Source organism: Venturia canescens, chromosome 8 (assembly GCF_019457755.1).
Source record: "Venturia canescens isolate UGA chromosome 8, ASM1945775v1, whole genome shotgun sequence".
Taxonomy (NCBI): domain Eukaryota; kingdom Metazoa; phylum Arthropoda; class Insecta; order Hymenoptera; family Ichneumonidae; genus Venturia; species Venturia canescens.
The window spans coordinates 10,798,625-10,813,035 of NC_057428.1; the positions used below are offsets into that span (position 1 = coordinate 10,798,625).

General features: G+C 38.7%; 2 protein-coding genes across 2 annotated transcripts; one reads left to right on the forward strand and one right to left on the reverse strand.

The window, feature by feature from the left end:
- The first annotated feature begins 2,343 nt into the window (after positions 1–2,343).
- On the forward strand, positions 2,344–9,439 carry Tre1 (Trapped in endoderm 1). The gene is made up of 3 exons (XM_043426072.1): positions 2,344–4,205; positions 5,271–5,517; positions 6,968–9,439. The coding sequence occupies exons 1-3, from the start codon at positions 4,073–4,075 to the stop codon at positions 7,611–7,613; spliced, it is 1,026 nt and encodes a 341-aa protein (XP_043282007.1). The 5' UTR covers positions 2,344–4,072; the 3' UTR covers positions 7,614–9,439.
- On the reverse strand, positions 7,872–12,919 carry Wsck (tyrosine-protein kinase Wsck). The gene is made up of 4 exons (XM_043426071.1): positions 12,362–12,919; positions 12,057–12,211; positions 9,861–11,593; positions 7,872–9,186 (listed from the first exon to the last, which is right to left on the reverse strand). The coding sequence occupies exons 1-4, from the start codon at positions 12,538–12,540 to the stop codon at positions 9,118–9,120; spliced, it is 2,136 nt and encodes a 711-aa protein (XP_043282006.1). The 5' UTR covers positions 12,541–12,919; the 3' UTR covers positions 7,872–9,117.
- Positions 12,920–14,411: the final 1,492 nt, after the last annotated feature.

Consider the following 14,411-nt stretch of genomic DNA (forward strand, 5'->3'; position numbering starts at 1 on the left):
CAAATAATCATCAAAAGTAAGAGGGACTAAAAAATTCGAGTCTCATTGTTGATGAAAAAATCACTCGTCAAAAGTCACTCGTGCTATCAAACTGTCGGAGAATTGAGTTTGCCAATTTCGGAGTAATTTCAATTCTCCACATTATCGTAATTTTTGTGATTTTTTTTTTTTTTATCCCGCGTCAAGAAAAGAAAAGCTGGTGAATTTCAACTGTTTTTCGTCCCCCGAAACAAATCGTTTGGTATTTCGAAAAAAGCGTGATTCGATATAGCACATTTTCATCAAACTGAATCGCTTTTGGTCGCTGAAAAAAATGTGTTTCTCACCGCAATCACACGGAAAAGCGCGGCCTCAATTCCTTCCGGTTCTTTTAAAACCGCCTGATAAATCGCTTGCATAAAAAAGTCATAAGTACAAGTTCCACGAAGCGGAGTGTAATCGGTTCGTTAAAAAAAAATATGGGATTCAATAATGTGCATCGAGCGGTGGATATGAGGTCACGAGTTATGAATATTTTTTTATGCTCTCGAATAACGAATCTAACACGCCATTAATTGCGATAGCGGCCTACTGGAATGAATTTCTATTCGAAGAAAATAAATATTCACGGACGCACACAAGAGACACAATGGACCGTCTTCCGGGAGCCAAGTCTCATTGCCATGGTCAGAGATAAAGAGTTCTCGTTGTGTGCTCAGCTTGATTAGACGGAGCCCATAAAATTTTTCACTTTCTCTCTTTTCTCGTCTCCCTTCCGGCCTCGCCGCGTCACACGGCCAACTACTAATTTATTTACTTTTTCTTCAACCCCAAAATGCATCTCAGGTTTCAACGGGGCACGATAACATTTCTAAAAAATCCGCCACACGTGGGTCTAGTTTATATTTCTTTCTGACCAAAAGAAAACATGCTGCGCACCGAGAAAACTTTTCTTTTCTCACTGCGCGTCTCAAGATGTGGAAGATTCATAAATAACCTGTTTACATATTGCGCAACTTTAAATTACCGAGAATCTTTTGAAAACAGTTTATGCGACGAATCAACGTCATTCAATAAAATTTAAACGTTTTCACCATCGGACTCCAACTTTCTACTGGATAAAAATGATTTTTTTTCACCCTCAAAGTTCATCTTTCTACTCGCTCGTTTCATTATTACTTTGCTCGATTTCGATCGAAAAATATCGAACAAAATTGTTTAAAAAGATCTTCGAGAAATCGGTGTTAATTTAAAAAAATATATTTATTTTATTGTTTCTATGGAAATTTGAGATTGTTAGACGCCGAATGTACTCGAAGAAACGACAATCTTCGAATAAACAGCTCCGCGACGAGTTACGACTTCTGATATATTTTTGACACGGGAAACATTGTCGGTAATTATGCAGAAGCGAGGCTCCACCTATAATCGGACCGATTCTTTATTTACGTTCTTGACGAACGAGAGATGTGATAACAAGCAATATTATGTTGACATATCAGGAGCTTTTTTTTTTTTTAATTTTTCATAATTCCATAAATTTTGAATTTATCAAAATTTTGATTATTATCGCCACCTTCCGCCACCACAAAGCACACGTTTCTATGGCACAGTACAGTTCTGAGCTGATAAAAAAATATTTGGAGCAGTTTTGGGGTGGAGTCCGACTTCTGCATAACTGGCACATTGTTAACTGGGAAGCCAAGCGAAGGAATCAATGACGAAGTATTATTTGGATTGAGAATAACGATGCTGGAAAAATTCTAGCAAGTCAAAACGGGCAGGAAATTTTATTTTTGTTGGTAAATTAATGGTAAAAGAAGTAAAAAGGGAATTGAAAGAAAACAAGAATCGTTCAGCATTCCCTGCCTATTTGCCCTGTGTTTTCATCCTCCCTTTTTTCCAACGTGAAAAAAGGAGTTTGAAAGAGGAGATCTCGAATCAAAAAGTTGGCCAGTCTCGAGCACCTCGTCGAGAAAAAAACGGCCATTAATTCATCATTCATCGACTTCGCATTACGAACCGGTTGGTTCTTTCAATAAAAGTTTGTCAGCGGGGTGAACTTTTGAGGAACGCGCGGCGGAAGTCGTTCTTTTCGTACCTGCGAGGATAATGTGCAATTTCGGAGCGTTTCAGAGACGATTGTTCGGCCCTCCAAAGTCCCTTCTCCCTCCCTCGTACTTCCATGCTCTCTCGTCTGCTCAGGAGGGGTTGACAGCTGCCCTTCAAACCGCCACGAAAGCGCCGATCGCTGAGCTCTCATTTCTCTCTTTTTCTTACCTCAGCCGCTTACCGGAAGAAGGTGAGAATACGAGAAAGAAAAAAAAGGTGGAAAAAGAAAGGTGGAACGTAGAACACCCCTGGCGAACGTTGTAACAGAGAAAGGAAGAGCGTTCGAACTGGCGGAGCCAGAGAACAAAATGTGCCGGGTGTATCGCAGTCTACACGAGTCAAGGGACGGCAACGGACCGCTGCTCGAGCTCGCTCTCCAACAATTTCTAGTTTCTATAAACAAAACTCTGGACTTTTTATTATTTTATTATTTTTCAAACCCACGAGATTCGAGTATCGAATTGTCGGAATTATTTTACGACGAAACTTTCGGAGGCTCAACGATATTTAAAATTCATCAAATTTAAAACTCATCGGAGGATTAAAAAGAGCAACATTGATGGACATGGAAAAATCGGTTGAAAGTAAATCGACGAATATTTCGATTCAAAAGGAATTGTAAGAGAATCGAAATTTGACGTTCAAACGGAACTCGTTTATGTTCGATACGAAAAGGGGTTGAATTTACGGTTCGAATGAAAGAAATTACTGACGTGCGCAACGAAGGCTGGGCTTGGAAGTGAATTGGAATAAAAAAGATCGAGGGGAGGGAGAACGTTTGAGAAAAGGCCTTAAATCGTGGCGTGTAAGTAAGAAAAATTAAATTAACGAGGCCGTTAGAGAGAGAGAGAGAGAGTTTGATAAAGTCTCGAACGAAAATGAAGTTCCCCACAAATATGGCCACTAAATATACACGATTGTGAGTTTGGTTAATTCTGACGTACCAGGATAAACCCACGAGGATGTGGTGGAGGAACACACGCGCGTAGACGGGAGTAAAGAGCGCCGGAACGCCAGAGATCGCGTTCGAGGAGAAACAGCAGCACGGACGAGAGACCGAAAGTAAAGGCGTAAGTTTGAGTCGAGTGCTTCTGAGATAAGCAGCTCGTGCGTACATCATCCGGTATACGCTCCGAAAGACGAAGACGAGGGAGAGAGAGGGAGGAAGAAAAAGAGAAGGAATAAAGATCGTAAAACGAACGCTTCGGGTCGACAGTCTCTTAAGAGCGGTTCGGATGTTGATACCCCGAGACGTCATCGGTTTGAACGCCCTCAGTGAAGAATTTAACATCTTCATCAATGAAAATTCGCAACTCGGAAGAAATGATTTATTAGCGATCTTCATCTCCCGTTGAAAAAACTTGAGGAAACGTTTGCTGCGGCGAATCTTCGGAACGTCGTGAAGAATTTTTCGTCAGGCTTCCTAGAAAAAAAATGAAAAAGGATTTAGAATAATCGGTGCTTCGTCAAACGAGTTGGTTCTAATTTTAAAATGTTTTAATCCCCGTCTCCTTTTTCCCGCCAATAAACTCCGGAGACTCGATAAATAAATCACCGTCACCGAGGACACTGAAAGCTGATCTGACATGAATATTTACGTCGATTTTAAATTCGGTCGGAAACACGATAAAAAGTATGTTGTGATGCGGAACAGTTTTGATTTCGTGGGAGTGGAACGAAGAGTGCGCGCTGATCTTGAATAATAATTACAGTTAATTATCTTTTAAAAGTGCAGCAGCAACGTTTATCGGAGGATAATAAAAAGAGACGAGAGCTAAGAGAGAAGAATTATCGGGGTGGCTGTTCAGTGTGATTCATCGGGGGCACACGTGCGTCCCGCTGTATTTGTTCTTTCAACAATAACTCTCATTGATCGATCCGTCGAATCGAAGGGGTCAAGGAAGGTGAATTTTACGAGGCTGTGCACGCACACTAGTAAAACTAAACGTGAAATTAAGTGGTTTTTACCATTGTTGATAAAATGGATAATATCGGAAGAAACGAGTCGATTATCGAGATGATTCAGGACGATGAAGAAGGAAGACCGTTTCCTCGATCGGTTACCATTATCGCCGCTGCTTGCGCCATTATTTTCAGCATCGTAGGCATTCTCGGTGAGCTTATGGCCAACTTCCTCTCATCAATTATTACGAATTGTTTGTACTAATGGTATTATCGATCGGGCATTTTTTCAATGGATCGCTCGGATGTTTATTTAGATGTTTTTTCGCTGAATTCTTCGTCGATTTTGATGATTGATTTATTTACTCATTATCTGGGTCTCGTTGGAATAAATTTCTTGAAAAATGAAAAATTTCTGAATCGAATCTTCCTTCGTTCAAGTAAAGAAAATTTATTTTATTTTTTTTTCTTCAATTTGCCACTGCTTAATTCATCGATTCTAGAAAAAAACATTGAGCTTTCTGGGTTCAAGGCATTTAGAAATTTTTCAATTTCTTTGAAACGGACTCTCAATCTTATGCAGCAAACATTTTGGATTGGCTTTCTTCATCCGTTCATAGAATCGGTTGAGGGAAAAAAACTCGCGAACACACGAATCCTTTTGATTTTCAATAACGAATCGATTTTGTTGAATTGAGTAAAAACTCAATAAAAAGCTCTTGAACAGTTGAAAAAATCAAGAAAATTCTCCTTTTTTCCAACTTCATCAGACACAGAAAGCTCACGCATCACGAACATACTGTTTTTGCCAATTAATTGAGGGACAGAAAAAACTGACAGAGAAAAAAAGATCTGGCACGCCTGAGAGCAATTATGCATGTCACATCGCTTCGGAAACGCCTTGGTGAACTTCCCGAGTGCATATAACTCAACTAGCATCACGATTCAGCGAGGATTCCCACGATTCTTAGAAGCCTGAGCACTTAAGACCTAACGAACATAAATTTGATGGGTGGTGCGGGTTAACGAGTCTCCTTGTTTGTCATTGGAAAACATTTGAGCGATAAAAAATGCTGAATATTCATTAGTCAGAGAGCTTCAGAAATATTAAATGAAACGTTTTGTTAGATTTCTACGTCACTTCGAAGTTTAGAAAGATTTTTTTACTACAAGAGAGAAACTAAAAGTTGAAAATCCTTCAATTGTCTTTGAATAAAATTGTGCCAAAAAATCAAATTCGCTGATTAAAGTGTTTTATAAATTGTGTCTTGTTCCAGGTAATTTAGTGACGGTCATTGCACTTTTGAAGTACACGAGATTGCGTAGACACGCGACGACGGCGTTCGTCATAAGTTTGAGTATTTCCGACCTAATATTCTCAGCTGTAAATCTGCCGTTGACCGCAAGCAGATATTTGAACGAGGCCTGGGTTCTCGGCGAGACACTCTGTCAAATATTTCCCCTCTTTTTTTATGGCAACGTGGCAGTTTCGCTGCTCAGTATGGTGGCAATTACGATTAACAGGTTTGTGTGTAATGGTAGAAAATCTTATTTAGCCAAGTCGAAATTCATTGAGTTTGTGACGATTGAATTTCATCAATTATTTTCACGCAACACGAAACTTCGATGAATTGTGTACAAGATTAGATTTTGGGCAAAATGTATTTCAGGACAATCCGTGGAACTATGAACGAGCGCAATAAAGTTGAAATTATCATAAATTATTGCCTTCAAAAATGTCGTGTTCAGTGGAGCAGTCTAAACTCGTGTCTTTTTACAAAACAAAATAAATTTCCACCGAATCATTAAGAGAATCAAAAAACAAGTTTTTCTGAAAGTTCAGAGTACTCCAAAGTATACCACAGACACTTTTCGTTCTTTTATACCATTTTTGTTGAAAAAAAGTTTCAATAATATTTTTATTAGACCCAATTGAACTCAAATTAACGAAATTATTGTTTAAAACTTTTGTGTTCAGATTCGTATTCGATTTTAATCATGGAAATCCACACCACGAATCATTTTTCGTATCGCATGCCTAAAGCTGACGAGTTCTCATGAATTTATATTTTGTTTGTTGTCACGAAGGAGTGGCATCATCGAATGCCCTAAGCAACCTTCCGATAACGATAATGCTTTCGAAGGAGGAATGACAAACAAGAAATTTTTGGTTTTTAGCCTCAAAAATCTAAAGTTTCGTTCATGGTTTTATAAATATTGAAATTTATATTTGAATTGAAAATTTTACTCCAGAAGAAAAACACCAATGCTGTTAGAATGAAACGAGGCCTCATTTCTGAGCCATAACTAACGATTAGAGTTTTAATCTAATTGTGTTTCGTCGTTGGTACATGAATGGCAACACAGCCTTGAATGCGTAATGTTTCTATGCGGCAATTTTAAATGAAGAAGCGTGATAGAAATGTCCCCTTTGCTTCTTGATACGGAGACACAGCTGAAGAGATAAAAAAAAAAAGCGAAAGAGAATTCGGATGTAACAAAATAATATTGAGGAGTGAAATCGAATGATAATGAGAAGAATGCATGTGAAAGAAATAATTGACGTTATACTCGGACGAATGCTCGAATTAAAAACGAGATGGTTTCTCTCCCCTCGGAGTGATCTAATCGACTACAAACGACTCCTTGTCCGATGAGTCATACTCTCTTCTCTCTCCCTGGTCTCTCGTTGCTACATCATTATATTTTTCTCATATTTTTTATCGAGCTTCCGTGCGGTCTCTTTGAGACTTTCCAGATGAGAAACCGCTGCTCTTTTTATGTTGTTTTAACCCTCGGCTTATAATGGCAAACAGATAGTAGAAGAAAGAGTTGAGGGCAGGGAGAGTAGTTAAAAGAGTTGAAATTTCGCGGATCGGCACGTACAATGAGTTTAATGAAATTGATAAGAACTCACGGTTCCAGGAATACCGAAATAACGAATTTCTCTGTTTTCTCTCTCTCTCTCTTTCAGATACGTTCTCATATCGAAATCTGATATTTACGCGCGTTTGTACACGACGCGAGGAATCACACTGATGCTGATCGCCATCTGGGGACTCAGTTTTTCGCTGTTGGTTCCACCGTTGCTAGGAGTTTGGGGAACCCTTGGACTCGATCGAGCTACATTTTCCTGCACGATACTCAAGAAAAATGGCAGGAGTCCCAAGAAGCTCCTCTTCGTCGTCGGCATCATCGTTCCCTGCATCGTTATTATCATTTCTTATCTCTGCATTTACTGGAAAGTACGAAAAAGCCGTAAGAATCTCGAGGCGCATTCGGGGGGACGTAAAAAAGGCGGGGGCTTTCAAAAACGAGAAGATTCAAGGGTCACAAGATTGATGCTTACCATATTCCTGTGCTTTCTCCTGTGCTTCATGCCTCTCATGCTCGTCAATGTTATCGATGACAAAATTAGGATACCGATATTGCACGTTGTCGCTTCCATCCTGGCGTGGGCATCTTCCGTCGTGAATCCCTTCATTTATGCTGGAACTAACAAACTTTATAGAGAAGCATACAGACAAATTTTCTGTCCAGTCTCGAGAAAGCAACCATCGATCGGTGTCAGACCGACTTGTTCACACTCGAGTAAAGTTTCCACTCCACAAGCAACGTAGTTCTTTGTAATGTTTTATTGAAAAAAGAGTCTCGGAACGAAAATCAATAAATTTGGAGAAATTCACGTTTTGTTGCTAGCAGGGCTCATTTGCGGAAATTAGCAAACTGGAAGTTCAGTGGAATTTCATGAAAGAATATGCATTTCAAGGAAAATGAACTTTCGTTGGGTAAAATCGATTGATTCAGCTTCGAGCCTCCTTTACGATTATTATTTTAATTTTAGTTTTCACGAATAAAACAAAGTAGGGAGAACCATGTTTTATAATTTCATAGAAAGTACTATTTATTGACGAATCGTTTTGTCCAATTCTCTCGCATTGGAGAAAAAAAATCATTTTGGTTTAATGTCAATTTGGCAATGTTCACAAAACTTGTTGAAACGTCGTCGTAGAAATGAAAGTCAAATTTTGTAAAATTTGACTTTACTTTTTTGTACAATTCAATTTTACATACAATCTCTACGACACGAGGAAGAATTCAAACGATGAGAAAACGATGTATGAAATGTACAAAAGTATTAAAATTTTTCAATTAATTTCGAACTAATGTATACAGTACTTAAAAAAGTAACATCGAAATCGTCGTTTTTTTTTACAAGATACATGAGAATTGAGATTCAAGACGATTAGAAAAAAAAATCGCTCCACGAGATCTTCAAGTCCAAATATAAATGAGAGATCTTTTTGACACGAAAGAGCCAAAAAATTGTAAAAATTTTGCGAATGTTTCGCTTGTCACATCCTTATAATTGTTTGCGAGCGTTATTTTATTCATTTGGTTAAACTTAGGCTTCGTTTTTTGTACTTCGATTGGTAAGTGAAGAGTAAACCTAAAGTTTGGTGAGTCTTCCCATTAAATATACTAACGAGAAACGTATGAAAAAGTTATTGGAAAAAATCGAAAAAACTTTAAATGCGAAAGTGGTGTTTCTTGTTCTCCTATAATTCGACGGAGGAGAGTAAATTTTCGTTTCATGATTTTAAAAAAGTCGTATTCGTTTTAGCTGCTAACAAAAAAATGTAAAAAGAGTACTAATCTATGTTTATATACACATAAATTGATGTATATATTTGTATAAAATAGTAAAAAAAAAAAAGAAGAAAAAACAAAAATTTTATTTTCTTAGAGCTTGATATACTGATTTGTATATTGAGCTTGGACGGAGAATAGTGAGTGGTTGGTCTTACGTGCGTTTCAATTCACGCCAGAGAATCCAACGTTTTTTTTTTGAGAAACTCTGTTCTCGACTATATATAAGTTATATAAAATAAAATAATAAAATATCAATATTTATGTGTTCACACGCGTGGTAACTCTGCCGCGGTCAAGTACTATTTTCTTCTCTTCCTCGTCCCAGTAAAAAAAAAGGATTTTTAAAAAATCTATGAGAAACGAACCGCTTCAGGAAATATTTTACATATAATTTTTGTCTCGTACTCTTCGGGCTTACGATATACGAGATAAATGGAATGTGCTGAATTGTTTATTGGCTCATTCACGCCCTTAATTCACTTCCAATTCGGCAACGTATGGCTCAGTGATGGCAGTGATCGGACAAAGACTCAAGGTATTCTGAAAGGAAAAAAAACACTGATCATCTGTAATCGAATTGTCAGAACGAAAGAAATAAATGTTATGGGGATACTTTGCGAACTTAATAAAAAATAGATTTCGTTATCTCAATTTACATCCAATATACTGATTTTAATGGTTTTTGTTGTAAATAAAATGACGTCATTGTCGCCATTATTATGATTCATGTGAAAAATTGTGAACTTTTGAATATTTAATAAAATGTATGGAAGTATTCGTTCTGTGATCGAAATTTTTGTTTTGTCATTTTACAATTTCATAAGTGGAACCCTCGAGAAATGAATTTGTTAATTTATCAATTAGAAACTAATGAGATTACAAGAAGACTGATTCAAATGGTATTTTCGGAGATCAATTTTGATCAAATAGTAAGAAAAAATGTTCGAAACGTTTTCAAGTAAATGAGTTTTGAAATGACGCTGAAGTTTCCAACGTTGGAGTCCAACGAAATGATCGAAAAAAACTCTTAAATAATTCCAGTAATTCTCCTATTTTGTTCCCTGCCAAATTTGCGATTCGTAGTTTTTCAAGCTGCACCAACGATTCGTGAAGTAAAAAATTGGTGAATTAAAAACGTTTTTTTCGTCCATTTCGTTGGACTCCAACGTTGGAAACTTCAGCGTCGTAGTTTTGAAGAAAATGGTAAAACTCACTAATCTCACGAGTTCGTCAAAAGTTGGTCTCTCTTGCTGATCAGTTTGCCAACAAGAGAGCAAAACTTCGTAAAGGGGATCGGGTGTATCGACGAGTTGAGGCAATTTGAGTCCTTGATCGACAGCTTCCTCGACGTCAATGTCGTTGACTAAATGTCCATATGGGGTTCCACCCATGCTAAGCATTTCCCAGATGAGAACACCGAACGCCCAGACAACGGCTTGTGGACTTTTCTTTTGTTTGGTGAAACACTCAACGGCCATCCATCTCGTGTATTTGATATCTTCGAGGGCATATTTTCCAATACCAAAGCCCATGAGTTTCGGAGTAAAATCATCGGAAAGCCCGACGCTTCTGGCGCACAATCGAGTGTGAAGAATTTTGAGGGATTCGAGATGTCGAAGAGCGGAAGCAATCGAAGCACCAATCTTGAGGATTTGATCGTTTGGGAAAGACTCCCCGGAGCGTGCGGCCAGAAGTCGATTTTTTAATGTCCGCTCTGGCATCTCAAGGACGACGTATAGAATTTCTGGAGTTTCGCAAGTACCAACGAGACTCGCGAGATACTTCATCGAGCCAGCTTTTATGCAGACATCCAAATCTCTCAGCATGTTTCGTTTCTCCGATTGTCGAAGCGTGTTGTCAGCTATGCAATGGACCACGGCACTCGAAGTCGTCCCATTTTTTTGCACTGTACCCGTGTGCACGCTGCCGAATCTTCCGCGTCGTAAAACATTTGAATCGATGGTGAGGAAATTTTTGGGTATGCTCCAAACCTTTTCCTTCAAGTTTTGATAATGATTTATTCGCTCGGGCACGTCCTCGGGGATGTACGCCATGTTGTCAACCTCGTGGATCGGTCCTTGGAGCGTCAATTCCTGTTGTTCGGGCAGTTTCCTCATGCGATTCTGGAGGTGCCGCTTTCGAATGACGAAGTAACCGACGACAGAAACTACGAGTGCGATCGAGAGTATCGCAATGGCGATACGCAGTCCCAAATTTGCATTACTATTCTGAGAGCCCAAGGAATACACTCTTGCGGTCGCGAGATCGGAGTAGCTGGAACGGGATTCTCGACCCAATCGAGAAATAACAACGAAGCCGATTTGAGGGTCCAGAAAACGATCTTTTAGGGGCGCGTTGTAAAATCCCCCGATCGGTTTCCCATCGCCGATCACGAATTTTTCGTATCGCGGAAAATCCACTGCATCGAATTGTCCTGTTACGTAATAACCCAAAGATTCTTCGACTGCGCGATTGTAATTCGTGTACACGAATTTATCGTCCTTTGGTGGGATTAAGAATCGCTCGACGATTATTATTTGATAAGCAGTTACGGGACCGTTCTCACTTCGCCCTTTGAACAATTGTATCGTCATTGTTTTCCCACTCTCTTCAATAATCTTCGGCTTTTCCGGCTTCTCCGGCGCTCCGATTAATGTCCAGCCCAATACCGAAGCTGGATCACTCTCCCCATTGCTGTTCCACGCCGTTATCGAAACGTTGTACTTACTTCCCGGATGAAGACTGATCAAAGTTGTACTATTCGAACTACCGCCCTGAACTATCGTCTGGCTTGGAGAAATTTTGTAAGATGCGTATGTTGAGACTACCATTGCTGTCACAGCGTACGATGTCAAATTTCCATTGTGCAAGTCCGGAGGCTCCCATGTTACAAACAAACTTGACGATTTACTTTCCAGTACTTGCAATCTCCGAGGTGGACTTGGACCTGTTGAATCATCCCAAATTCATCGTTTTTATTACACTTATACGACAGCGTTTTAAGCAGTTGGAACTTTGATGAAAATAAGAATTTGAAACAACGTGAATATGATTTCACCTTAAAACTACTAACAAGTTTTCTATATTAATAAATATTTAGAGTATACTAGGTTCGTTTACTCATTGTTAAAACATATTTGTCGCTTTAGGAACCGCTCAGAGCACTCAAATTATGTTAAGCACTGGTTTTGATTCAGCAACAATTGAAAAACTCGTTTAGTGATGATTTTACGTGTCCTCTTGATAGATTAACAAAGATAAAAAAAATTCTGTAATCACTCTCCTCAATAATTCCCTGCAATATTCAAACTTTATGCAAAAGTTAATGGAAATTATTCATTTTCCAACTGTGCTGATTCTATCGAGTGATGAAACGTAAAATTGAAAAAAATTTACAGTATTTATTGTACCTTTTTGACCAGTGGTATATACACTTATGGATTCATCCGATCCGCAATAATTTCCTGGATCAGAATTGCAGGGCAGGGTACAAGCATGAGACGGGCCGTTTCTCCCGTAATGACTGCCGCAATAACATTGTTGTCCGTGCATAAGCCCGGCGTACCTGAAAGTTGAGGTAGTTTTTGGCAAGTGCATATTTTCTTGTGAAGGAATTGGACAGAGAAGAATTCTAAATTCAATAAAAATGGAAAATAATTGAATAAATAATAACAGAACATCTAATCATTTGAAAAAGGACTGGTGAATAGCTCACATAAAATATCGACGACGACATTCAGCAGCACATTGGTTCGGACTGCTGGGCCATGCCTGAACCAAGGTCAAAAAATCGGACTCATTGTTCGTGCTCTTAAAACATCCGAGGTAATCCTGAGTTCTTGAAAAAGTTACAGCAAAAGCGAGAAACGCCCAAAAAAAGGCCGCGCACTTCATATTTCCCACGATCTTAATTAATGAATAAAACAAGGTGTCAGGGGTGTTTAATTCATTTGCCTTCCTCTGCCTATCGATCGAAACATAACGAAAATCATGATGAATCGTTGTCGAATGAGTCGCTCGATCGAATGAGTCAACGCGGGGGATAGGCGTTGACAGGATTCTCGTGATTTCGAGGTTAGAACAGGTTTTCACTCTACAAACTTTAATTCCTATCGGATTTTATATTTTTCACGAGTTTTAATCCGAATTTATGATTAATCGTATTATTTTTCGTATTGGCTCGTGTTGAGCAGTCCATTTGAATTTATTTCTCATTCGAAACACGGTGCAGTGTTGTGTTCATTTGTTGAAAAAACAAAGACTCCGCGGTTACGCATCGACGCACGCGAGGGTGCAGCATGTGCAGTGACGTTTATACATTGAATCTCCCGTGAATCGCCTATACAGCGGCCAACGAAAAAAATCAGTAAACAAAACCAATTCCATGCAGGCAGCCTTTCTTCAAAATTTAAATGTTCAATTCCAGTGAAAAAATTTCCTTCAGCACCTCAACTTTCAAATAAAAAATTTAAATCTAGAAAATGATATTATCGAGAGGCTATTAAAATTTTATCGGGTAGAATCATACTTCGTTTCTCAATATTTTTCGTAAACCCTCGCATATATGCTGCACGTACGGAACTGTCGCAAGGTCAAGGACTGTAAAATGATCGTTTCTCATTATGAAATAAGCCCTGATCCGAATAAAATGCGGTGTCATGCAATATTTTACCGAGCGAAGAAAAAGAAAACAAAAAATAATGGAAAAAAGCTCGTGGATCCGCGGTGGCGAGGCAATTTAGACTAGAAAAGGAATTTAAAGTGGAGCGTGAAGAGAGGGCACGTGACTGTTCGTATAATCAAGTGTAATTTAGTATTCGGTTGTAATGCTAAACAGTACGCTTCGTAAGGGGGATTTTTCTATCGAAGGCGATGAAGTACATGCTGTTGTTCTACCATATGCGTTTTACGATTTATATTCCTGTGGACGAATTTTTAATTGGAGCACAGAAAGAATAATAGTAGATTGAGAATCTCGTGCGAGGGAAAAGATAAAACAAAGTTTTTCAGGTTATATATAGGATCAAATTTCAACGAAAAATGGCCAAACATTTGTCGTTCATAGCGTATACCGACATTTCTATCTCAAGAAAATTTCGCGATCGGAAAAACATTTTACATAAAACTTTCCTAATATTTGTGAAATTACGTTTTTTTTCTTCATTTTATCCAAAGTTCGGCAACCGAAGCACGAATATCATGCGAATTGAAAATACAGTCCCGTTCAACTGGTCGTTTTCAGACGAAACTGTCGAATTGTTAGCGCAAGCTTTGAAGTGTTTGAAAACAGGGATTTTATTATTCCTTCCTGAGGACCCGATGTCGATATTTATTTGAATTTATCGCACTACAGCAGAAGTCGAAAACACTTTTATGTCGCCAAGAAACGGCGGAAAGGCCACGGAATTCTCCGCTTCGCCAAAGAAGTCAGATGACTTTATTGGCTTCGCGTAGCAGCCAAAGAGTCTTTTCTCGCTCCAAACTCATCCGTGGCGAGCTGAGAATGAAATTTTTCGATTTCCATTAAAATATAAAATGAAAAATGAAAAATTGGCTAAAAAAAGTGATGATTCTACAAACTCTACCAAATTGAGGCAAAAAAATGAAAATTGTATCAAATGAGTATTTAAGGTGTATGAAAAGGAGGAAATAATGGAAGAAGGGGTTTGTGCCAAGGCGCAGGTCCCTGTGATAATGCCTCAGTTCGTTTTTCGCCTTCTCCACCTGCTGGAGGAGGTTTCCGAGGTATATCGAAGCAGGTAAGT

Bases quoted from the DNA above. Each gene is read 5' to 3' on its own strand.
- Tre1 (XM_043426072.1), top strand. From the start codon at position 4,073: ATGGATAATATCGGAAGAAACGAGTCGATTATCGAGATGATTCAGGAC. The intron at 4,206-5,270 runs GTGAGCTTATGG...GTCTTGTTCCAG, and splicing joins CAGCATCGTAGGCATTCTCG to GTAATTTAGTGACGGTCATT. The intron at 5,518-6,967 runs GTTTGTGTGTAA...TCTCTCTTTCAG, and splicing joins GTGGCAATTACGATTAACAG to ATACGTTCTCATATCGAAAT.
- Wsck (XM_043426071.1), bottom strand. From the start codon at position 12,540: ATGAAGTGCGCGGCCTTTTTTTGGGCGTTTCTCGCTTTTGCTGTAACT. The intron at 11,594-12,056 runs GTACAATAAATA...ATGATTCAACAG, and splicing joins ATATACCACTGGTCAAAAAG to GTCCAAGTCCACCTCGGAGA. The intron at 9,187-9,860 runs GTGAGTTTTACC...TTTTCCTTTCAG, and splicing joins TTGACGAACTCGTGAGATTA to AATACCTTGAGTCTTTGTCC.